The sequence below is a fragment of the Myotis daubentonii genome, chromosome 19, assembly GCF_963259705.1.
Source record: "Myotis daubentonii chromosome 19, mMyoDau2.1, whole genome shotgun sequence".
NCBI classification, from domain to species: Eukaryota; Metazoa; Chordata; class Mammalia; order Chiroptera; family Vespertilionidae; genus Myotis; species Myotis daubentonii.
This window is the reverse complement of record NC_081858.1, coordinates 5918626-5943083: the sequence shown is the minus strand read 5'-3', so window position 1 is coordinate 5943083 and position 24458 is coordinate 5918626. Positions and strand designations below refer to the sequence as shown.

Below are 24458 nucleotides of genomic sequence, written 5' to 3'. Positions count from 1 at the left end.
GCCTGTTGTTTGGGTTGCCTGAAAATTCAAGAATTTAAGGATAGCAGTTTAGGTCCCTTCTGGCCATCCTACTTGCCCTCTCTCTTCTGAAATCAATATATCTGGGTGGGCTGACCAAGCAAGGTGGGGGAGCCAGCCAGATGAAGTCGGCTCTCCAAGCCGCCAGCCTCCACAAACTGGAGAGAAACTGAATTATTGGCTATGATTTGAAAACAGTAAAATGTGTTCAGTGAAAGTTTCCCATGTAGGCAATTCCCTTCTGTAAGAGCAGGACATCCCTGAAACCGGGTGCTAGGAGTGTTTATTCATCTAAAAGTCACTCCTTCTCCGCGGAAGCACTCCTGGCTTTATAGCCCCATATTTCTTCAGGCAGAGACGGAAAATGTGAGTGAAAACCAGCTGGATGCAAAGCTTTAATACCATTCAAAGGGGTGTGTGCGCGCGCATGTGTGCGTGTGTGTGTGTGTGTGTGTGTGTGTGTGTGTGTGTGTGTGTGTGACATTTGGGCTGTTGTTTTTTGACAAAGTGATTTGCAGTGGTTAATCCCATGCCCCCATAATAGAAAGGTTGAACTTAAGTTCCCTTCATGGCCTCCAAACTGTCCAGCACTCCGCAGCTTCTTGCATGGCCCCCCGTGAAGACAACTGGGACTGTTTTAGACGACCTCCAGTCCTAGTCTAGGAGCCTGAGGATGGAGGCTGACTCAGGCAGTGGGACAGTTATTGCAAGCAGAGTGCCCTCAAGGGTGACTGTCTCCTGCAGACACACTTAAAGAACTTTCTGAGATGAGGTGACTCCTAGCATGTGCCCCAAGTTTTATTTCAAACTTGTAGCAAGGGAATTGGACTTCTGCTAAAGCCCATTTGAAGATTTCTTTCTGGAGTCGTTTTTTTAATAGAAGGAAAAGGGTGGCTGGACCAGTACGACTCAAATTTCAAGGTGCATAGGAATTACTTGGGGGTCCCGTTAAAATGCAGATTCTTACTCAGGAGGCCTTCCTGGGGCCCAAGATTCTGTGCCTCTAACAAGATCTCAGGCGATGAGGATGCTACTGGTCCAGGGACCACACTTTGAGTAGCAAGGAGCCACATAGCATCACTCAAGGGAGAAATGGATAGATAAAGGTCAACAGCTTTGTTACAAGTCTGAAGGGCCCCCTATGTGGTTCAATCTAACACCCCAGAAAGAATTCGTAATTTCATTAGACTCTAATGATTAGAGGATATCAGAAAATTGCCCAAATATTTTACCAGATATGCTAGATGCTTCTCAGAAGGGGCTGTTAATTACTCTATGATCCAAGTTCTGTTCCAGACCATCTTTTCTTGGGCCTGAGGCAATTTCTTCCTTAATACCATATTTTATCATATTTAAGAGGCACTTTTCAACATCTCTGAACTGGAGATGCAATGTATAATCCTGACTTAATGTAACTGGCATGGGTTTTTTTCTTCTTCGTGGTTCATGAAATAATGGTATGTCTTATAAGGGATGATGTATTGGTCAGCTATTTTCACCATAATATGCTGTGTAACAAGATGTCCCCAAAACTCTGTAATTTTTAGTATTTCTTCCTTGCTCATGTGTCTGTAGGGTAACTGGGGTTTTACTGGTCTAGGCTAACATTCGCTTGGTTCAGGTCTATTCCATGCCTTTCCATATATATATATATTTTATTGATTTTTTACAGAGAGGAAGGGAGAGGGATAGAGAGTTAGAAACATCGATGAGAGAGAAACATCGATTAGCTACCTCCTGCACAACCCCCTCCTGGGAATGTGCCCACAACCAAGGTATGTGCCCTTGACTGGAATCGAACCTGGGACCTTTCAATCCACAGGCCGATGCTCTATCCACTGAGCCAAACCAGTCAGGGCCCATGCCTTTCTCATTCTTCTGGATTTAGTGAAATAGTGAGGTTTCTTTCCTTGTCATGGACCTAAATGAGCAAGCTTATGTCAAGCTTCTCTTTAAGTCACATCTACTAACATCCCATTGGCCAAAGAAGTCACATTGGCAGAGCCTAAAGAAAGGCGGGGGGGGGGGGGGGGGGCGGATATGAGTATTTGCTGAACGGTGACTTAATGTGCCACAGGTAGTGCCTTAGACCAGGTAAAGCATGGTCCAGAGAGGAAGGGTAAGCCACCATTTTCCTTCTAGAAGCCTAGAGGTGAACTCTGCACAATGGCCCAGAGACACACAAACTCTACTAGAGCTTTAAAGCTTCCTCTGAATGTGCTTGCCGCATGCAGGTGGAGAGATACGGTGTGAAATCGCCCCACGGGCTCCCAATCCCTGCTTGGCTCCTTTCCGGCTGTATGACCCTCGTCATCTACTTAACCTTTCCCTGTTTCCTCATCTGTAAGTCACACCAACCTCTCAGGACTCTTGGGTAAACTGACAATAGCAATAGCTCCCAGTCACTGAATCCTGTGTACTCGGCACCAAATTGAGCTCTTGATGTCACAGTCCGTTTCATCTAACCCTCCCAACAGCCCTCTGAGGCAAGAACTAATACTTTCCCCATGTGAAGGTGAAGAGGTTGACAACCTGCCTAAGGGATTAGCAGAGTAGAGATCCCATCCGGGGCTGCTGCCCGCGCCTTACCTCTGCAGACACCTGCCCTCAGGCCTGAAGGTGCCAGGAGTGAAGCCTGGGTGCCCACTCCTGCCCTCTGTCCGTCTCAGCTAATCCCTGCTGAGTGTGTCCCGATTGGCCACAGGCACATTCCTCATTCATCAGCTCACACAGACTCCCCTGCAGAGGACAGATGTCCCTTAAAAATAAAAGCCACCCTCATGCACTGGTTAAGAGGAAGTTGCATTGGGTAGAGGAAACTTTTCATTTTCTAATCCGCTTCTTCCCTCCGCTTGCCTGACGCAGTTAATTGTTTCACTCCCCATCATTCCTCCCGCGATGTTAGCCAGGGGAGTTTTCCATTGCGAAAAGCAGTGAGCAAGAGGCTCGAGTGAGTGGATTTAAAGGCAAAAACTGCTCTTCCCTACAAATAGCTCCCTTCACACAAATAGCCTGGTAATCAGCAATAAGATGAAGAAAATGTAGGGAATTAAATGGGAATTTGCTAAAATATTAAGCATTTTTTAAATGGGCCTACACATGCCAGGGGAGCATTTCAAGCTCCCTGAATGGACATCCTGCAGCCCGAAGTTCCCAGAATAGACTGGTGTGTCTGGCATGAGGGTCCAGACCCTCCCCCCAACTCTGTTCATCTCTCACATAGGTCTTTCCAGAGGTCTGGCAGGTGGGAGTCTGGCTGTCTTGGGTGAAGAGGGGCTGCAATTCCACCAGAAAACTTGCTAGATTTCCTCCAATTGGCCAACACCGACTCCCCTATCTCTTTCTGGGAGTTATTGACAAGACAAGCATTCATCACTCTGCATTTCCGGGTGTGTTGCAGGCTTGACTTTTCACAGTGTCCTCCCTGTGCAGGTCCTTGAGAGAAATCTCTTCCTAGTTCAGGACAAGGAATAGCTAAGCAACACCTGAACAGCTTTTTAAAAAACTTATGGGCATTAGAAATCACGTGAGGGATTGTGTTTCCCTCTTTGCATTGGCCACTAGGATGCTCAGGGCCAAATCTGTGCACTAGATCATGTGGCATGGATTTTGATACTTGTCTCGCCTGATTTTATTTTGTTGTTTTTCCTGCCTTTTTATTTTTCTTTTCTGCCTCTAATACTTTTTGGAATAAGGACAAAAATAAGTCAAGTAAATAAATCTATTACCAACCTCCTAATTGTGACCCCCCCCCCAAAAAAAATAGATAACTAAGATGCGAATTCTTGGAGGATATGGTCACCTTTGCAATGCCAGTGCCTTAAACAGAACTTGAAACCGAATAAGTGCCCAGCATAGAATCTGATACATAACAGGTGTCCAGCCCAGGGCCTGGAACATAATATTCAAGCCCTCTGACTCACTGCACCATGGACCATCCGCCTGTCACTTATTATAAAATTGATTAATCAAGACGTTATTAACATCAAAGAAAATAAAAAGAGTTAGGCTGTTCCATGAGCGGAGGACTAGATGTTCGCTCATACTGCATTCTTGTCCTACGGCCGCCCTAACATACTGCCAGTCAGGTGGCTTAAGCAACAGAAATGCATTGCCTCACATGTTTGGATGCTAGAAGTCCAAGATCAAGGTGTCAGGAGGGTTGGTTTCTCCTGAGGACTGTGGGAATTTGCTCCACGACTCTCCCCTAGCTCCTGGTGGCTTGTTGGTGATCTTTGGCATCTCTTGGCCTATGGCAGCATCGCCCCATCTCTGCCTCATCTTCACGTGGCATTCTTTTTGCATGCGTGTCTTTGTCCAAATTTCTCCCTTTAATAAGGCTGCCTGTCATATTGAATGAGGGGTCAGCCCTACGCCAACATGACCTCACCCTAACTAATTACACCTGCAATGACCCTATTTCCAAATAGGTCCCATTCGGACGTACCGGGGGTTAAGACTTCCAGCTATGAGTTTTGGGGGAACACAATTCCATCTATAACACAGACATTTCAACATCTAATTGGCCACAAGTTCTGCAGGGGAAGGTGGAGGCTTTGGTCCAGTTACACACTGAAATCGGAGCCCAAAGCTCACCGAGCTGGCTGGGTCTGCCAGCGTCCCTGGAGCCCTCCCACGGCCATGCGCGACGACCACACATGATGGGTGTCCTCTGCGCTGGCCCCACGCTCTGCCTCCTGCATGTCCCCTACAGGGAATCGAACTAACAACCTTCCAGTGCCCAGGATGACGCCCACCCAAGCCACACCGGCCAGGGCAAGACAGTCTTTCTTAATAGTCAACTCCTCTGTCTCCATCTCTCTAGCTTCCTGATTCGGTCTGTGAAGATAGGCCGCGGGTATTTTGCCATGCTGAGGGAGGAGAATACACTGAAAAAGAAGCAACAGCAACTTCAGAAACTGAAAGAGGAAGAGGAACACAAGTTCCAACCAGCCAAAAAGATCTCAGAAATCCAATCCAGGGAAACTGTTTTGGAGTAAGTCGACAGAGTAGCTGTGGCGTAGTGGTCTTGGGAAGGACCTGGGACAGCGAACGCTGCCTGGCTGGGCTGAGGGATGGCAGCTATCTCAGCGTGGGGACCCTTCTCCAGCTAGTGTCTAATGACTAGTTTCGTCTGGTCCAGCCTACCCTGCCACCCTCACCTTCTGGAATTCAGTGGAATATTTTCTGCTACATGTGTCTGTCCTCATATCCAACACCAAGAGCTACACAGGAAATCTTGCTGGTCCCCAAATGTGCCTCTTTCCCTCTCCTTCCCAGGCTTGTCCCTGCCTCTAGGCCTTTTCCCATGCTGTTCCTTGGGCCTTCCATTGCTCTTCCCTACATCCTTGTCCAACTAAGGTTCTAATTATCTTTAAAAGCCCAGCTTAAATGCTTTCCTCTCCCGTTTTCTTGGGTTTCAACCCAAACACCTCCCACAACCCATTTGGACTTTGGGTTCCCATAATGTGTCTGTATGCTAGTTCACTTTAGTCCACACCAATGCTCTAGGCCTTTGCCTGAAACTCTAGGTCAGTGGTTCTCAACCTTCTGGCCCTTTAAATACAGCTCCTCATGTTGTGACCCCCAACCATAAAATTATTTTCGTTGCTACTTCATAACTGTAATATTGCTACTGTTATGAATCGTCATGTAAATATCTGATATGCAGGATGGTCTTAGGCGACCCCTGTGAAAGGGTCGTTCAACCGCCAAAGGGGTCGTGACCCACTGGTTGAGAACCGCCGCTCTAGGTCCAAGCTCAGTGTCCAGCAGGTGGACAAAAAATGTCTGTTGGTTTATTTAATAAAGTAGCCGCCCCTCTTTGGGGGGTAAAGGTCTTCCCTCTAGGCAAGAGAGGACCACATTCAGACTAACCCATTATGACTTGTTCCTCCTATAGCAGCAGCAGCTAACAATAACAACCACAACAATAATTATAATGGGTCTACTGTGTGCTTTATGCTCATCTTTCTGTCTAAATTTTAAAACAGTCCTATGAACTAGGTGTAATTATTAGCCCCATTTTGGAGGTTAGGGATAAGGCTGAGACCATAATTCCCCTTAGGACTCAGGTCATCTGTTAAAAGCATCCTGAGACCCCAAATGAATGACACCCGAATCCGTGGACGGTGCCACTCAGCATGAACAAAATCCTGGGATCCTTAGCTCATGCAGACAGAATGGGGCACAGATCACGGATAGAAAGGAGGTGTTGAGGGACCCAGCAAAAGAGAGAGAGAGAGAAACATTGATGTGAGAATCGCCCATTGGTTGCCCTTTGCAGGCACCCTGACCGGAGACAGAACTCACAACCTTTTTGGTGCACAGGATGCTGCTCCGACCAACTGAGCTACCCGCTGGGGCAGTTCCAAGCTTCTAATCATGGCTTTTGGACGCCATCCAGGAACCCACCAAGAGTTGCCTTATTAGAACAACAGACAATCCTGTCATCCAGGAAATTCCAATGAATTTAGGAATTGTGTGTCAGAAACCAAGGTCTAAGACCAAATATTAGAACAAAAGATGGTCCTAGTGCTAGGACATTACAAGAGTCTTGCGAGCTCTGTGCCAAAAACCAGAGGAAGAGACTGATACAAGTATTTTTCTATTATTTCACAATGCCCTTTCCCTCCAGTTTAGGGAATCTGGCAAGAATCTCAGAGGCAGGGCTTTTGAGCAGGATCTTTAATGCTGAGTGGGACTTCATTGGATGACAAAAATAGGCGCTGTTAGACATATGCCTATCAATCAGCCCACGAGAAATTCTTACAGCCAGTGTTTCTGGGTAGGAAGGCCAGGGCTGAAAAGGGAGGCTGTGATGGTATTTTTTGCCTAACGCCAGAAACATTAAACACAAACAAAAAAAGCAAGCACATCACGACCTGAGCTTCTTCCATCCAGCCACTCAACGGCCACCATGAAGTGCCCTCATGGAACCCTGAAGGGGCAGGTGATGCAGAGAAGGGCACTCAATGATTGGGGGTGGGGCCGAGAGGGGTACCCTCTCCATGAGGGTCTCAGGCGCTCAGAGCAAACAAACTCTGCCCCCCGCCCCCTCAGCCGGCGGTGCCCACGGCCTGCTGCTCCCAAGTCACTGGCCAGCTGGCTGCCTTTCCTGCAATAAAGAGAAGGAATAAACCCGCTCTTTTGTGCAGGAGCTGTGCTCAGGGTAACAGGCAAGTGAACAGGGGCTGGGAGGGGCGGCGTCTGTTAAAGATCCTCGGGTGACTGTTCAATTGTTCAGTTGTAACGTTCCCCTCGTTTGGATGGGGTTTTTAATCCACGGTCACAACACATCATTCTCCCCTCTCCAATCCATGTTTCTGGGTGAGAGACATGGTTTACTTAAAGTTTAATAGGTTTAAATATGCATGAGGTCGCCCCTCTTGTAGACACTAGTCTGGTTATGTCTTACCTGGTGAATTCTATGAGCTGTACAAGGCCAATTATTAAAATACTAGAGGCTTGGTGCACAACATTCATGCACTGGAGAGGGGGTCCCCTCAACCCGGCCTGTGCCCTCTCGTAGTCCAGGAGCCCTTGGGTGATGTCCACCTGCCGGCTTAGACATATGCATAAGCCTGGGGATCAGGCCTAAGCCATCAATCAGACACCCCCTGCCATAGTCCAGGGCTCTCGCAGTCTAGGATCCCTCGCTCCTTACCGCCTGCCTGCAGTGGTGGTGGGAGAAGCTCCCACCACCACTGCTGCACTTGCCGGCCATGAGCTCTGCTTCTGGCTGAACGGCACTCCCCCTGTGGGAGCACACTGACCACCAGGGGGCAGCTCCTGCCTTGAGCATCTGCATCATGGTCAGTGAGCATCATAGCGACCGGTGATTCCACTGTCCAGTCAATTTGCATATTAGGGTTTTATTATATAGGACTAGAGGCCCGGTGCACAAAAATTTGTGCGCTCGGGAGGGTGGGGGGGTCCCTCAGCCCAGCCTGTGCCCTCTCGCAGTCTGGGACCCCTCGGGAGATAACGACCTGCTGGCTTAGGCCTGCTCCCGGGTGGCAGAGGGCAGGCCCAATCCCTAGGTGCAGCCCCTGGTCGGGCTCAGAGCAGGGCTGATTGGGGAGTTGGGGCACCACCCCCTGTCATGCACAGAGCAGGGCAGATCGGGAGGTTGTGATGCGACCCTCAGTCATGCTCAGGGTAGGGCTGATTTGGGGGTTGGGGCACCACCCCCTGTCACACTCAAGGCAGGGTCGATGGGGAGGTTGCGGCACCACCCCCTGTCACGCACAGAGCAGGGCCCATCAGGGGGGTTGGGGCTCCGTACCCTGTCATGCACAGAGCAGGGCCCATCAGGGGGTTGGGGCGCTGCCTCCTGTCACGCACAGAGCAGGGCCCATCAGGGAGTTGGGGAGCTCCCCCCCGGGCACTCACAGAGCAGGGCGGATCAGGGGGTTGGGGCGCCGCCACTGTCACACTCAGGGCAGGGCCAATGGGGAGGTTATGGCTCTACCCCATCACACACGGAGCAGGGCCCGTGGGGGGGGCAGGGTTGGGGCGCCGCACCCTGTCACACACAGAGCCACAGGGCGATCAGGGGGTTGGGGAGCTCCCCCCTATCAGGCACAGAGCAGGGCTGATCAGGGGGTTGGGACGCCTTCCCCTGTCAGGAACAGAGCAGGGTGGATAGGGAGGTTGTGGCCCCGCCCCCTGTCACACACAGAGCCGCAGGGCGATTAGGGGGTTTGGGCACTGCCCCCTGTCACACTGATCCCGGTGCCGGGAGGCCTCTCAGCTCCGCTGATCCTGGTGCTGGGAGGCCTTGCGGCTCCGCTGATCCCAGTGCTGGGAGGCATATTACCCTTTTACTATATAGGATAGAGGCCTGGTGCATGGGTGGGGGCTGGCTGGTTTGCCCTGAAGGGTGTCCTGGATCAGGGTGGGGGTCCCCACTGGGGTGCCTGGCCAGCCTGGGTGAGTGGATGATGGCTGTTTGCAGCTGGTCACACACCCTTCAGGGTGGGGGTCCCCACTGGGGTGCCTGGCCAGTGTGGGTGAGGGGATGAGAGCTGTTTTCAGGCTCGCGGGTGACTGAAGCTCCCAACTGCTCCTTCTTTTCTTTTTTTTTTTTTATTCTGGGCCAGCTTTAGCTCTGGCTCCAGCTCTGAGGCCTCTGCTGCTGAAAGCAGGTATCTGGTTTGTTTGGGTTCTATAATCGAAACACTGTATCAACTCCAGCTCTGAGATCCTGGAGGGCTGAAAGCAGGTTTCTGGGGTTTTGTTTAGCTTCTATATTTGTAACAATGTTTCAAACTGCAAGCTCAGAGGCTGGCAAGGCAGGTGGGGAACGTTGGTTTCCTCAGCCGCTGAAGCAAGCAAGCCTCATGTTTCCTTCAAGCAGCCTGGCTGCCGGCCGCCATCTTGGCTGGCAGTTAATTTGCATATCTCGCTGATTAGCCAATGGGAAGGGTAGCGGACGTACACTAATTACCATGTTTCTCTTTTATTAGATAGGATGACCAGAAGCTATCACTGCCATTAAATGTAGCCATTGGGAGGCAAGGGTTATTGAATAACATAGATAGGTCATCCTGACCAGTACAGAATAGTGGTTAAGCACAGGACTGGGTTCAAGTTCTGCCTTCCCCCATACAGCTGATTACCATTGGGCAAGTCACTGTGATTCTCTGAACCTCCTTTCTCTTCATCCACACAATTGATACCAAATTCCCATGTTTATTGTGAGGATTAAATGAAACAATGCTGAGCACAGAGTCTGGCATATGAAAAGTTCTCAGTGGTTGTTGGCTCCTATTATTCAATAAAAGGAATTTGATCTCTTTGGGCCTCAATTACCTAAAATCCTCAGATTTATAGCTAAAACTATTTTTGATGCTTTTATTGATTTTAGAGAGAGAGGAAGGGAGACAGAGAGAGAGAGAAAAACATTGATTGGCTGCCTCCTGTATCCCCAGCCTACTAAGGATTGAGCCTGCAACCTGGGTATGTGCCCTGACCAGGAATCAAACCAGAGAGACCTCTCGATGCATAGGACAAGGCTCAACCAACTGAGCTGCACCGGCCAGGGCCATGGCTAAAAATCTTAACTTCCAGGCACACTTGAAAGCATCTTACATCTAAGAACTATGCTTCTATAATTCTAGTCACAGAAGTACAAGTGTTCATTTTTAAACAAGGCATTTGATCCTGCGTATTATACAAGCAAAGGGGATTATTTTTCTCCCTTCTGGATCTAAGACCACAGGATAAGCTCTGTCAGACAAAAGTTTTAAGTCTGATAAACTATGCAGGGAAAAAAGAAAATCAAGCATGTCCCCAAAGATGTCTGCCTGCCCACAGTCTTTCCCACTGTGCTCAAGCTCATTTTTCAGCTGAAAAGGTGGGGGGTGGGGGAACAAGAGGTAAAATTTTTCTTACTATCATGGTTGAGAGAAGACTTAAAACCAGAGATTAAGGTGGGTAAAAGCTGGGTTAATTTCTGCATATTCTAAACCACTGGGGGTAAGAGTTGAGCCAGTAAGAAAGGGCACTGCCATAAAAATGGTGCCAGAAGGAGACTTTACTTGTGGGGGTGAATATATAATACAATATACAGATGACATATTACAGAATTGTACACCTGAAACCTACATAATTTTATTAACCAATGTCATCCCAATAAAGTCAACAAAAAAGTGTAAGACCTGTCCACTGAAAACTACAAAACAACACTGAAAGAAATTAACAAAGACCTGAATAAATGGGAAGACATCCAAAAACAAAAACAAAAACAAAAAACAAAAAATTAGACCCTGCCAAGGTATTTGCTTGTGGCTTCCTCAGCTCTGGCGTTGAAATAAAAGCCCATCGAAATGGAAATCAGGCGACCAAGATTCTGGTCCCATTTTTTCAGTTTACTCTGTGACCCCAGGATTGTCCTCAAATTCCCCGGAGGAAGGACAATTCCTAATAAGTGCCCCCCGCCTCCCTTAGCCTCCTCTGCCCCCACCATAGGCAATTCTCAAAACAGCAGCCAAAGGGATCTTTCTCAGATGCAGGTCAGAGCATGTATTCTCTCAGCTCAAAATCCTTTACACTCACTCATTCAGAGCAAAGGCCAAAGTCCTTGCAGTGGTCCCCAAGGCCTGTTCTCTCTCCACCCCCCCCCCTTCTCTCTCTATTGCTCACTCCACTCCAGCCACAATGGCCTCCTTGCTGTCTCTACAACCCAGGTGCACCTCAGGACATTTGCACATGTTGTTCCCTCTCTCCAGAATGCTGTGCCCCAGACATCTCAACAGATCCCTCCTTTATGCTCTGCAGATTTTTATCACATGTCACCTTCTCCATGACACCTTCCCAATCATCCTACTTAAAATTGCAACTCCCAGTGCTCCCAGCCCTTACAAATTCCTGCTCTGCTTTTTGCTACCCCTAGCATTTATCACTATCTAGAATAGGGTGGGGAGGCCATGCTGGCCAAATCCAGCCCCCAAGGCTGATTTTGTAAATAAAGTTTTATTGGAACACTGCCGTTACATGTTGTTTACATACCGTCATTGGCTGTTTTCATGCCAAAAGTAGTTGTGACATATAACCTATGTCCTACAAAGTCAGAAAGACTTGTCTGGCCCTTTAAGAAAATATATCCAACTGTATGCTAGAACACCACACAATTTACCTATTCATCCTGCTCATTCTCTTCGCTCCTCCACTAGACTATGCGCTCCACGAGAGCAGAGATTCTTTGTTTTGTTGGTGTGTTTTTTTGTTGTTCTTGTTAATCCTCACGCAAGGATATTTTTCCCATTGATTTTTAGAGAGTGAAAGGGAGGGAAGGAGAAAGACAGAGTGGGGGGGTGTGGGAAAGAGAGAGAAACATCTTTGTGAGAGAGACATGTTGATTGGTTGCCTGCCTCCCTCACGTGCCCCAATAGGGGCTGGGGATCGGACCTACAATCCAGATATGTGCCCTTGACTGGGAATCAAACCATGACCCTTTGGTGTGTGGGCCGACACTCTAACCACTGACCCACACCAGCTGGCAGCAGAGAGGTTTTCCTATGCTCTGTTCACTTTCTGCATCTAGAACCCTCATCTCTCAAGCCATACTTATTGCCCAGCGTAAAGTTGGTGCCGAGTCGTATTTGCCAAATAACCCCTGGCGGGAGGTGTTTAAAACTGCTGCTCACTGTTGGCTGTTTCTCTTTCTGCCTGTCCTTCAGCACCTATGATGATGAGAAGATGAAGAAGGCAGGGGCTGAACTCATATCCCGCCCTTTCACCCCCAAGTACAGCTGCATCATTTCACCCTTGCTACCTGAGTCCCACGTGTAAGTACAGTCTCCCCTCTGGCTCGTCTGCCTCGCTAGCTTCTCAAGCGAAACCGAAGTGAAATGAAATGACTCACCCAGCTGTCCCTTTGTCCTCCTGAAAGGGCCATGGAGCCTAGAGCCGACAGCACTATTGGCGTATAAAAATAACAGAAAGCAGACAGGGTGGTTTAGAGCTAAGTGGCAAATCAGCTGGGACGGAGTCACTCCTTTCCTTACGGAGCCAGACGCTTTAAATGTCAAATCGTTTGCAAAGCCTGATAGAATCTGTCTACAGCCTCACAGAGCGTGTGCGATAACATCTTACCAGGGCTCAGGGGACAGGTTTTCCCCAAGACTCGCAGAGCTGTTTCCCAGAGAAGCCCTGCGTCTTCTGACCCCAGGCGTGAACTCATCATTGCAGGGTGTACTGGGCTAATCAACCCTCTGAAGGACACTCTGGCTTTCCAAAACCTTGACATCTTTTCCCCTTGGGTCTACGCCAAAGAATTTCAAGTCCAACTTTTTCTCTTTTGCTAGTTAGCACTTTTCAGTGGGAAGATTTCAGGCACAGAGATAGAAGCTTTTGACAGTAGGGCAGGCAGGGTTTCTCAACCTTGGCACTGCTGACATTTTGGGACGAGTAATTCCTTATTGTGAAGGACTGTCCTGGGTGTTGTAGGGTGTTTGGCAGCATCCATGGCCTCTACCCATTAGGGGCGAGTAGCACCCAACCCCTGGTTGTGACAACCAAAACTGTCTCCAGACATTGACAAATGTCCCCTGGGTGCAAAATCATACCCAGGGGCAAAAGAACATGATGCAATGAATTCTAGACTTCTCTGTCCACTGTCCACTGTCCACTGATTTGACAAACAGCATTAGGCCCCCACGGTATGCACAGTAATAACAGCGCACGGCCTGCTCCACAGGAGTTACCTCATCCAGTCCTCTTCTGTAGGCACATTGCTGTCCCCTCTCTGCAGGGAGAGAGCAGAAGCCCAAGGCCATAGAGCCCAGTGTGTTGCTGTGCTGAGGTCTGAAGGCAAGTCTGCCCAACTTCAGAGCCTACACTGTCACCACCACACACTGCACAGAAAGTATAACCCAGTGCCTGTGAGGAGCTCACGATATGTGCACTTGAAGAGAAAAATATTGTAAAAGTGAAATCAGAGAATGAGATGGCAGACAAATGCAGATCATTAATACGAGCACTTAGTTCATGTGTGGAAGATGCCATCATCATCACAATCACCATCATCACCACCATCATCATCACCATCACTATCATCATCATCACCATCACCATCACCACCACTACCATCATCACCATCACCACCACTACCATCATCACCATCACTATCATCACCACCATCACCACCACTGCCATCATCATCATCACCATCACCACCACCACCATCACCATCACCATCACCACCACCATCATCACCATCACCATCACTATCATCACCATCACCACCACTACCATCATCACCATCACCATCACCACCACTACCATCATCACCATCACTATCATCACCATCACCACCACTGCCATCATCATCACCACCATCACCACCACTGCCATCATCATCACCATCACCACCACTACCATCATCATCATCACCATCACCATCACTATCATCATCATCATCACCATCACCACCACTACCATCATCACCACCATCATCATCACCATCACTATCATCATCATCACCATCACCACCACCACCATCATCACCATCACCACCACTACCATCATCACCATCACCATCACCACCACTACCATCACCATCACTATCATCATCACCATCACCACCACTGCCATCATCATCATCACCATCACCACCACCACCATCACCATCATCATCACCATCACCACCACCATCATCACCATCACCATCACTATCATCACCATCACCACCACTACCATCATCACCATCACCATCACCACTACCATCATCACCATCACTATCATCACCATCACCACCACTGCCATCATCATCATCACCATCACCACCACTGCCATCATCATCACCATCACCACCACTACCATCATCATCATCATCACCATCACCATCACTATCATCATCATCACCATCACCACCACTACCATCATCACCACCATCATCATCACCATCACTATCATCATCATCACCATCACCACCACTACCATCATCACCATCACTATCATCATCACCATCACCACCACTGCCATCATCATCATCACCATCACTAACCACCACCATCATCACCATCACCATCATCACCATCACCACAACTACCATCACCATCATCACCATCACCACCACTACCATCATCACCATCACTATCATCATCACCATCACCACCACTACCATCATCACCATCACTACCATCATCACCATCACCACCACTACCATCATCACCATCACTATCATCATCACCATCACCACCACTGCCATCATCATCATCACCATCACTACCACCACCATCACCATCATCATCATCACCATCACCACAACTACCATCACCATCATCATCACCATCACCACCACTACCATCATCACCATCACTATCATCATCACCATCACCACCACTACCATCATCACCATCACTATCATCATCACCATCACCACCACTGCCATCATCATCATCACCATCACCACCACTGCCATCATCACCATCACCACCACTGCCATCATCATCACCATCACTACCACCACCATCATCACCATCATCATCATCACCATCACCACCACTACCATCGTCACCGTCACCATCACTATCATCATCATCACCATCACTACCATCATCATCACCATCCATCACTATCATCACCACCATCACCACCACTACCATCACTATCATCATCACCATCACCACCACTACCATCATCATCACCATCCATCACTATCATCACCACCATCACCACCACTACCATCACTATCATCATCACCATCACCACCACTACCATCATCATCACCATCCATCACTATCATCACCACCATCACCACCACTACCATCAGTATCATCATCACCATCACCACCACTACCATCGTCACCATCACCATCACTATCATCATCATCACCATCCATCACTATCATCATCACCATCACCACCACTACCATCATCATCACCATCACTATCATCATCACCATCACTATCATCATCACCATCACCACCACTACCATGTGTTTGGACACATCCCTACCCTTCCCTAATATTCTAGCTTTTGACACCTCACTCCCCACTTTCCTCCTACATACTTCCCTCTGGTAGATATTGTGATTGGCTTCTAGATAGACTTATTTGTTCAGGGACATTCCAACTGGCAGCTGAAGGCTGATGTTCTTAAAACATCGACAGGCCTTGCCATTTCTCCTAATGTCTCTTGGAAGCCCTTGTACTTCTGCCTGTCTCTGCCATGGATGAGCCTCTGAAACCAAATGGTGAAGATCAGTGGGTCTCGCTTTCACTTGCATCCCAGTCATCCGGGGATGGGAGGTGGGGAGTAGCGGGTGGGGGTGGAAAGCCTGGAAAAAATGTATGCCCTACCCTCCATTCATTTGGTGTGAGCAAACTGAGGCTCAAATCAACTGGAAGTAACTGGAAAGGTTCTTGCTCATCTTCCTTCAATGACAGATGGGGAAACTGAAGCTCAGAGAGGGGGGAAACCCTATCTAAGTTATCTCAACAGGAATCCTGATCTCCTAGCTCCTAAGTTAGATCTTGTATCAGGTTTGTTAGGTGGGCTACTACCATTATATTTATCATCATCATCATCATCATCATCATCATCATCATCATCTGTTATGCCCCAGACCAGGAATCAGCAAACTTTTTCTTAAAGGGACAGACAATAAATAATTTCGCTTTTGCAGAGCAGATGGTCTCTCTTGAAACTATTTAGCTTTGCCGTGGCAGTATGAAAGCTACAATGAATGGATGTGGCCGTGTTCCAAAAAAAGTTTTATTTGCCAACACAGGCAGTAGGCCCACTGGCAGCAGTCTGCTAACTCCTGCCCCGACTGAAGCTGCACTTTCTTCTCCTTGGCTGCCAAAAGGCTCTGCTGCATTTGATGACTATATCCGTAGTCTATTGCTGTGTTACAGACCCGCCTCAGAATGGGTGGCTTAAGACAGCAACCACTTGTTACTGCTCCTAAGTCTACAGGTTAGCTGGGTGGCTCTTCTGGTCCAGGCCAGCTTGGCTGACCCTGGCTGTGCTAGTGTATGTGTGTGCACCCTGCGGATGGGCGAGCTGGAGGTCGGCCCATCTAGGATGGCCTCATTCTCAGGCTGTTGGTGATGGGTTGTTGGCTAGGGTAACAGGAGTGACTGAGCCCCGCGTCTCTCATCATCCCAGCTCAGGCTGTTCACATGATGGGCATGAAGGTTCCAAGAACAAGAGCCAAAGCATCTAGTCTCTTGAGGCTTAAGCTCAGAATGGACACAGTGATCCTTCTACCACCTTCACTGGCCACAGCAAGGCATCAGTCCAGCCCAGATACACGGAATAGGGAAAAATGCTCCACCTCTTGCTGGGGGAACTGCAAAGTCAGGGAGGGGTGGTGCATCGAGGAATTCTGTAATCAGTCTGCCAAAGGCAGGGCATGCGGTCAGTTCTCACATCCTCAGTCAGCATGTCAACCAGGTGGACTGAGCTGCTTAGTCCCTTCAATCCCGATGCAACTGATCCCCAAACCAGCTGAAAATTCTCAGCTAACTTTGTGAGGATCAGTTCAATCATGTCAATGGAGACTTGACTTTGATCTTTATTTTTTAAAAATTATTTTTATTGATTTCAGAGAGGAAGAGAGAGGGAGAGAGAGATAGAAACATCAACGATGAGAGAGAATCATTGATTGGCTGCCTCCTGTACGCCCCCTTACTGGGGATCAAGCCTGCAACCCAGGCATGTGCCCTGACCGAGAATCGAACCGTGACCTCCTGGTTCATAGGTTGATGCTCAACACTGAGCCATGCTGGCCGGGCTTGACTTTGATCTTTGAAGGGGTGAGAGAGAATAGTCTCCAGGGATGAGAAACAGCTCTGAGATGACTGGCCTGTCCCTCGCAGCCTTTCTTGGAAGCGACTGTGTGGGGAGGGCAGTGCCCGTGACCTGCGTCAGGTTTGCCCTTGGCAGTCAGCGTGGGGGCCTGGAAGGCCTTGGCAGGCATCTTCCGATTTCTCTCACTAAATGGGGAAACATTGTTTTCTGTTCGGGGATGCTTACACCCACACGTACTCTGGCTGGCGTGGCGGTTTCAACAAAGCGGGCTCTCCAGGCCCGCTGACCACAGGGTGCCCTCCGGAGTTCTGTGCACAGGGGTTTCGGAAGCATGCGTGTGCACGCTGGTCAGCATTCTCATCCATTATGCCCTGCATTTCACAGGGAGGGACAGGGTCGGGTATGCACCTGTGCCTATTACCTGCGGAATTGAATCTGATGCTCACATCCCCACGTCCCCCTGCGACCAAGCAGACCCCACATCCCCAATGACCTCCCTTTACTCACCCCCCCCCCGTTCCCTGTACCCACCTCACCCAACCCAAAGCCAAGCCCGCAGGGGCTCTGAGTTGTAAACAGAAGAGGGGGGATCTCCAGGGCCTTTTACAGCCTCCTGGGGACACTGTGAGGGTGACGTGCGGTGTTAGGCACAGGGCCAGGCACACAACCCAGCTCGCTGCTTGCTGCTCTTGGTGAAGTGCTGGGCATGGCCCAGTGCCCAGAGCTGCGAAAAGGAGGTGGGGGCCAAGGTGGCGTTAAGGGGGAAGAGAGAGAAAATGGGAAGGGCTGCGGGCTGACGGGTCCTTTATATTAAAAGAGAAGGAATAGTGGGTGCTCAGTAAATAATCTGTGGAAGGAAGGAAAGGAGGCAGGAGGGGGCTCCAGAGGAGAAAAAAGAGCTGCTGGCCCTGGGTTTCTTCCTAAGGCCTGGTGGTACGATCGCCCCAGTCCCTTGGGATGGGACGTGGGATGGGAGGTGGGATGTGTGGGTGCGTGGGGGCCGTGCCCCTTCAGGCTGAGTGAAACCATCGCCTCCGGAAGGGATTTCCAGGATGGCCCTGGGTCAGCTTGGGACGTGAGCCGGGCGCGGGTGTCAGCCTCTGCGGTGGGGCTTTCCTGGAAGCAGGGCAGGTGGACTCCTTCCTGCCCCTGAGCAGCAGGTGCAGGGGCCCTGGGGGCATCGGTGAAGGCTGGGCACAGCTTCAGAGAAGAGCGACCACACGGGTTGATAATGGAGGCAGCGTGCCCATTAGCTTAAGAGGTGAAACCGTGAGGGAGGGGGTGCTCGTGAGGACTCCACCTCTTCCCAGGAAACCTGCAGCAGGTTAACCCTCTGCTGACCTCCCTCTCAGGTGGCCACTGCGTTGGCTTTGTCGGAGCCTCGAATAATCAGAGGCCAGGCCCAGGGAAGCACAGTTTCTGGGGTTAAACAGACTCGGGTTCAAATCCTCACTAATCCTCGAGGTCAAATCCGAGCGTGACCTCGGGCAACTCGCTTCACCTCTCTGAGCCTCGAGGCCCTGGTCCACAAGGAGAACATAATGGCAGTCCCCTCCCTACAGGGATGTTGGGGACATGAAGTGAGCTAGTCACATCCCATCTCTGTCACCAACAAGATGTGTGACCTAGAGCAAGATGACTGTGCCTCTCTGAGCCGTTTCCTCTTCTCTCACGTGTGGGTAATGATTCATGCCCCCACAGACCGCTGGGAGAATTAATAACACATGTAAAGGGGCCTAGTCAGCGCCTGGCTCATTGTAACACAAGATGCCCCCCAAAATCAGCAAATACAGGTTAGACATATTTTAAACAGGATTTAGTTGGATTTTCAAATAATCAATATATTTTCCTTCAGTGTTCAAAAGATTTATACATTTAAAGCAATGGGTCCAACTGTTAATCTGGGGGTGGTGGAGAAGTACAGTGAATACACTAGTTTCCCTGGATTTCCAGACTTCTTCAACACTCTTAATGTATTTATTGTACTCTCATCAGGTGAACGATTGGATACCTGTCGGATATTAATTTCCTTCAATCCCCTCATTGCCCAAGTCAAGAACTCCAGCCGTGGTAGCCCTTCATCATCTCTCCTTTTCTCACACACAACTCCCCAGTCACTGGCATAGGGTATCTTATGTCAAATCATGGCTCTGCCACCTACCAGCCCAGTGACGTGGCACAGGTTCCTTAACTCCTCTGAGCCTCAGGCTCCTCATCTGGGGCCACTGCAAAGGTTTGATGAGCGGATGGATGGGGAGTACACAGGCATGAGCAGGACAACATCTCCAACCGGGAGCCAGCACAGCTGTGAAGAATGTTATTCTGACGGGCTCTCACTGTGCTTCCTCTCTCCGTCTTTGAAGGGAACCCCTCTTCCGCCAGCTGTGTGCCCTCCACTGGCTTCTGGAGGCCCTGACTATCGACCACACCCACCACACCATGAAGCCCTTGATCACCTGCTGGAACACAAAGTAGGTCTCAACCCTTCCACCGGCTGCACCAGTAACGGACTGGGCAGCGGGGGAGGAAACGCCCCTTCGTTCTTCCCCTGCCTGTCTGTTTTTTGGTGGGTGGGCTGCTTTAGGAGTTTTCTTTCCTGTGTGTTCTGGGAGATCCAAACAGGGGTAGGTTGGAGCCCCAGGGCATACAGCTGTGGCAGACTACTGTGTGCATCTCCCCCAGCTCCACATTTGGTGATGTCACACTGGGAGCTTAAGATCAATCAGGCCTGGTGGGAGTACTCACACCATGGCCATTGGCCAGCTAGACGGGCACCCCACCGGATGCACAGCCAAGCTCTGCTCTCCGCTTCTCTTCTTGGACCATGTCTCCCCAACAATATTTTATTATTTGCTCTTCTTTCTTTTCCTCCTCTTCCCTACCTTTTACTCTTTCCTTTCCCTTTGCCCTTGTATTTCTCCTTTCTCTCAAGTCTCCTTTCTCTCAAGTCTTCTCTTGCAAAATTCTGAAGTCATTTCTTTTAAAAAAGGATTTCTGCTGCTTAAAAAAGGGGTGGTGGTGGTATAAACCACTACATCAAAGGAAACGACAATTTTAAATTTATCCCAACTGAGAACAGGGAATCCACTGGAGTCACTGGTCTATCAGTAGATGCATGGCTTGTGTTTCTTGTTGCACCTGAGGTTAGTTTATCTGGGCTCTGGTGCAAGAGATGAAGAGGGTGTGGGGTGGGGTGGGGATGTGAGGATGGGGTGGGGAGATGGGTGGTAAATATCCTCAGGGGGAAGGGGCTGCCCCCTGGTGGTCAGTGTGCTCCCACAGGGGGAGTGTTGCTCAGCCAGAAGCTGGTGAGCGCGGCAGTGGTGGCGGGAGCCTCTCCCACCTCCATGGCAGTGCTAAGGATGTTCATCATTCAAACATCCCCTGAGGGCTCCCAGACTGCAAGAGAGTGCAGGCTGGGCTGAGGAACCCACCCCCCAACCAGTGCATGATTTTCATGTACTGGGCCTCTAATGTGTGTGTGTGTGTGTGTGTGTGTGTGTGTGTGTGTGTATAGGGCCCGGTGCACAAAAATTCATGCACTCAGGGGGTCCCTCAGCCTGGCCTGTGCCCTCTTGCAGTCTGGGATCCCTCAGGGGATGTCCACCTGCTGGCTTAGGCCCGCTTCCTGGGGGGATCGGGCCTAAGCTGGCAGTCAGACATCCCTCTGGCAGCCCGAGAGCCCTCGGGGGATGTCCACTTACCAGCAGGGAGCAGACCTAAGCTGCAGTTGGACATCCTTAGTGCTGCTGAGGAGGCGGGAGACGCTCCCACCACCACTGCTGTGCTGGCAGCCATCAGCCTGGCTTGTGGCTGAGCAGAGCTTCCCCTGTGGGAGCCACTGACCACCAGGGGGCAGCTCCTGCATTAAGCATCTGCCCCCTGGTGATCAGTGTGTGTCACAGTGACCACTCATTCCCAGTCATTCAGCTGTTAGGGTCAATTTGCATATTACCCTTTTATTATATAGGATGGCTATTTCTCCATTTAGACCCAAGGGAATTGTTGTTCTGGTCCCTGGAGCAGCTGGGTTTGCTCAGGCACAAGCTCCAGCACATATTGTCTAGGCCAAGAAAAGTATTGGGTGTGTCCCCACTAGCAGGGTGGGCTCATGCAAAAGCCTGGAGGCCACTGCTGCAGGACTGCTCTGCACACAGGCAGAACAAAGGGCAGGCAGGCATGGAAAGCACTGGTCCTTTAAGGAGAATCATGCTCCCTGCAAGAATGGAGCAAAAAAGGAATCCCGACTTGGGGAACTGGATGTGCTGTGTGAAATCCAAGGCTGAGTTAAATAAAATAATGCCCCCTAGTGGGAACTCCACACTCCCACCCGAATAAGCTTAAACCAATCAAAGGAGATAAAGGCGGTCCTCTCTGTCTTCTTGGTCCCAATTCTGCATTGGCCCCAGTCTTCTCTTACAAAATTCTGAAGTCAATTCACCCCTTCCCCCTGAGGATATTTACCACCCATCTCCCCACCCTATCCTCAGATCCCCACCCCACCCACACCCTCTTCATCTCTTGCACCAAAGCCCAGATAAACTAACCTCAGGTGCAACAAGAAACACAAGCCATGCATCTACTGATAGACCAGTGACTCCAGTGGATTCCCTGTTCTCGGTTGGGATAAATTTAAAACTGTCGTTTCCTTTGATGTAGTGGTTTATACCACCACCACCCCTTTTTAAGTAGCAGAAATCCTTTTTTAAAAGAAATGGAAACCCCAAGAATGTAAAGCAAATTTTTCAAAATGGAGCTTCTAATGAAACGGAGGCTTGGGGGTCTGGGAGACCTGAGTCTGCTCCCACTCCCACCAAGACACCCTAGTTATTTCCAAAATATCTTTGTGGCTCATGAAAATCACAGCCTTGAAACAATTCCCACAATATTTTCTTTAAACAAAGCTGCTAAAGTAATAAATATAATTTATTCCTATTAAACTTTTCCCAAAAAATCAGCAGTATATAAAATATGAAAGCCTTTATTCCGCCCCCCAATCTTCAATTCATTTTCCTCCTTAGAAGAAATTCCTTCTGAAGATCTGCGGTGAGTCCTTCCACTGTCTTCCCCTTATAAATACAACAGAAATGCATTTTTACAGAAATGGGATCATATTACACATTGCTTTCCACATGCCTCCCCCACCCGCCTTTTACAACATCTTTGGACATCTTTTCATGATGGTATCTACAAAGTTTTCACATTTTTAAAAAAATATATTTTTATTGATTTCAGAGAGGAAGGCAGAGGAAGAGAGAGATAGAAACATCATTGATGAGAGAGGATCATTGGTCGCTTCCTCCTGCACGCCCCCTACTGGGGATCGAGTCCGAAACCTGGGCATGTGCCCTGACCTGGAATCAAACCGTGACCTCCTTATTCATAGGTCAACGCTCAACCATTGAGCCACACCAGCCGGGCCCAAGTTTTCACATTTTTAAAGACTTTCCACATTCCTTTAAGTGGATACTTGTATTCTATGGTACAAATGGGCCATAATTTAGATATCCATTTCTCTATTGATGGCTCTTAAATTTTTGCGTTTCAAATAGGGCTGCACGGAGCATCCCCGTGCACACACTTTAAACCCTGTTGGCAATATTTCTGTTGGCTAGATTCTGAGAAATCGAATTTCCAGGTCAAAGCAACATCTAATTTTTTCACAGTTGACTGCTTAGATTCTAAGAAAAGGGCCCTCGGCCAATGGACTTCTAATAGCATTTCATCTCCCCAAGCCAGCTTCCAGCGGCAATGTGTTGCCTCTGACAGCTGAGCGCCCGTTCTCCCAAACTGAGGTGAGAACATCATGCAGAATTGGGTCTAAGAAAACAGAAAGAACCGTCTTTATCTCCTTTGATTGGCTTTGGGAATGTGCCCAGACTGTGACCAAAAGAACTGTTACCTGTGGTCACATTGCAAGGCCACACAGGTTCTACTGTGACTCCTCAGGGCAGAACCTCAGCCACACCTGACAGCAGAGATTCCCAAAGGCAGTCAGGGTACTTGTGGGGTTGTGTTTTCTAGTGATCGACTTGCTCCTGATGGTGGTTTCATTTCGGGGTCAGTGTCTGCAGGTAAAGGGATAATAACCGGTTCTCCCAGCGGGAGCAGCCATGACTGACAGTCAGACCGTGTCCGTGTCTGCGGTGGAAATAGTCCTGCTGCGGCTGCGTCCAGACTGAGCAGCATGGTGTCACTGAACTCGCAGCTGGGAAGAGGCCAGCTCCAGCACAGCGCTGCCTGAGACTGATTTTTTTAAAATTTAGCAAATCAGTGGAGGGGGGTGGGGAGAGCGGTTAAGTTCCCTAGAAAGTGCCAGAAAGTACCTTTTTACTTAGCAAGAAAGGTGAAGGGCATCTCTCTTCTCTTTAACACTTAATCCCTACTTGTGACGTTCCATCCTCATGTCATCATGAGAATGTCCCCAAATCTTCAACTTCACGTGTTAAAGCCTAGATGGATTGGAGGGATGAAGATCAGGACGTTGGCATCAGACAGACCTGGATGAGCCCAGGCCCTGCCTTGTAATGCGACCTTGGGCAAGTCACTTAGCATGCCTGGGCCGCTGTTTCTTCACCTACCAAATGGGTTCCTGGCCGAGAAGAGCTGTGAGGATTGAGAGAACGTGCATAGAGCATTCAGTCCGAGGTCTGGGAGCACCATGCGTGCTCCCTGTAGGACAGCTGCTCAAGATTAAAATCCCTGTTTGAAGAGCAGTTCGCTCTGTGAGACTTAAGGCGAGAAAAGAAATAAAACTTCCAGTGTTTGCCAGGCTGTCGCTCTTACAAAAAGGCAGTGTAGCCTGTTCTGAACAACACACACAACAGCAATTATTACACTGAAGTGGTTCTCCGCTGCTAGGCGCCCCCACCCCGAAAAGCCTCATTCCCCTCAAACCTGCTGTTTTCAGGCGCCACTGGAAGAAGAGGCAACATCCCTGCTCTCCAGGTTCTGTTCTAGGGGAGGTGGGAGGGGCCACAGACAAACATGTAATAATCAAGATACTCTGGGATATTGAGTGTCATGAAGAAGCCGAGAGAGTGATGTGACAGTGACGAAGGGGTGGGGTGGGGAAGGCTCAAGAGGTGACATCTGAGTGAACTCTCTGCCCCCCTCTCTGCCCTCCTCTCTGCCCTCCTCTCTGCACATCCCCCCAGTCCTTTACCCAAGTGGC

General features: G+C 49.4%; 1 protein-coding gene across 1 annotated transcript in view; it reads left to right on the top strand.

Moving 5' to 3' along the window:
- Window positions 1-24458, top strand: part of CCDC60 (coiled-coil domain containing 60) — a 107365-nt gene that overhangs the window by 62832 nt on the left and 20075 nt on the right. The window contains exons 3-5 of the mRNA XM_059676716.1: window positions 4844-5014; window positions 12204-12311; window positions 19648-19755. Coding sequence (XP_059532699.1) covers window positions 4844-5014; window positions 12204-12311; window positions 19648-19755 — 387 coding nt within the window. The remainder of the gene's footprint in view (window positions 1-4843; window positions 5015-12203; window positions 12312-19647; window positions 19756-24458) is intronic.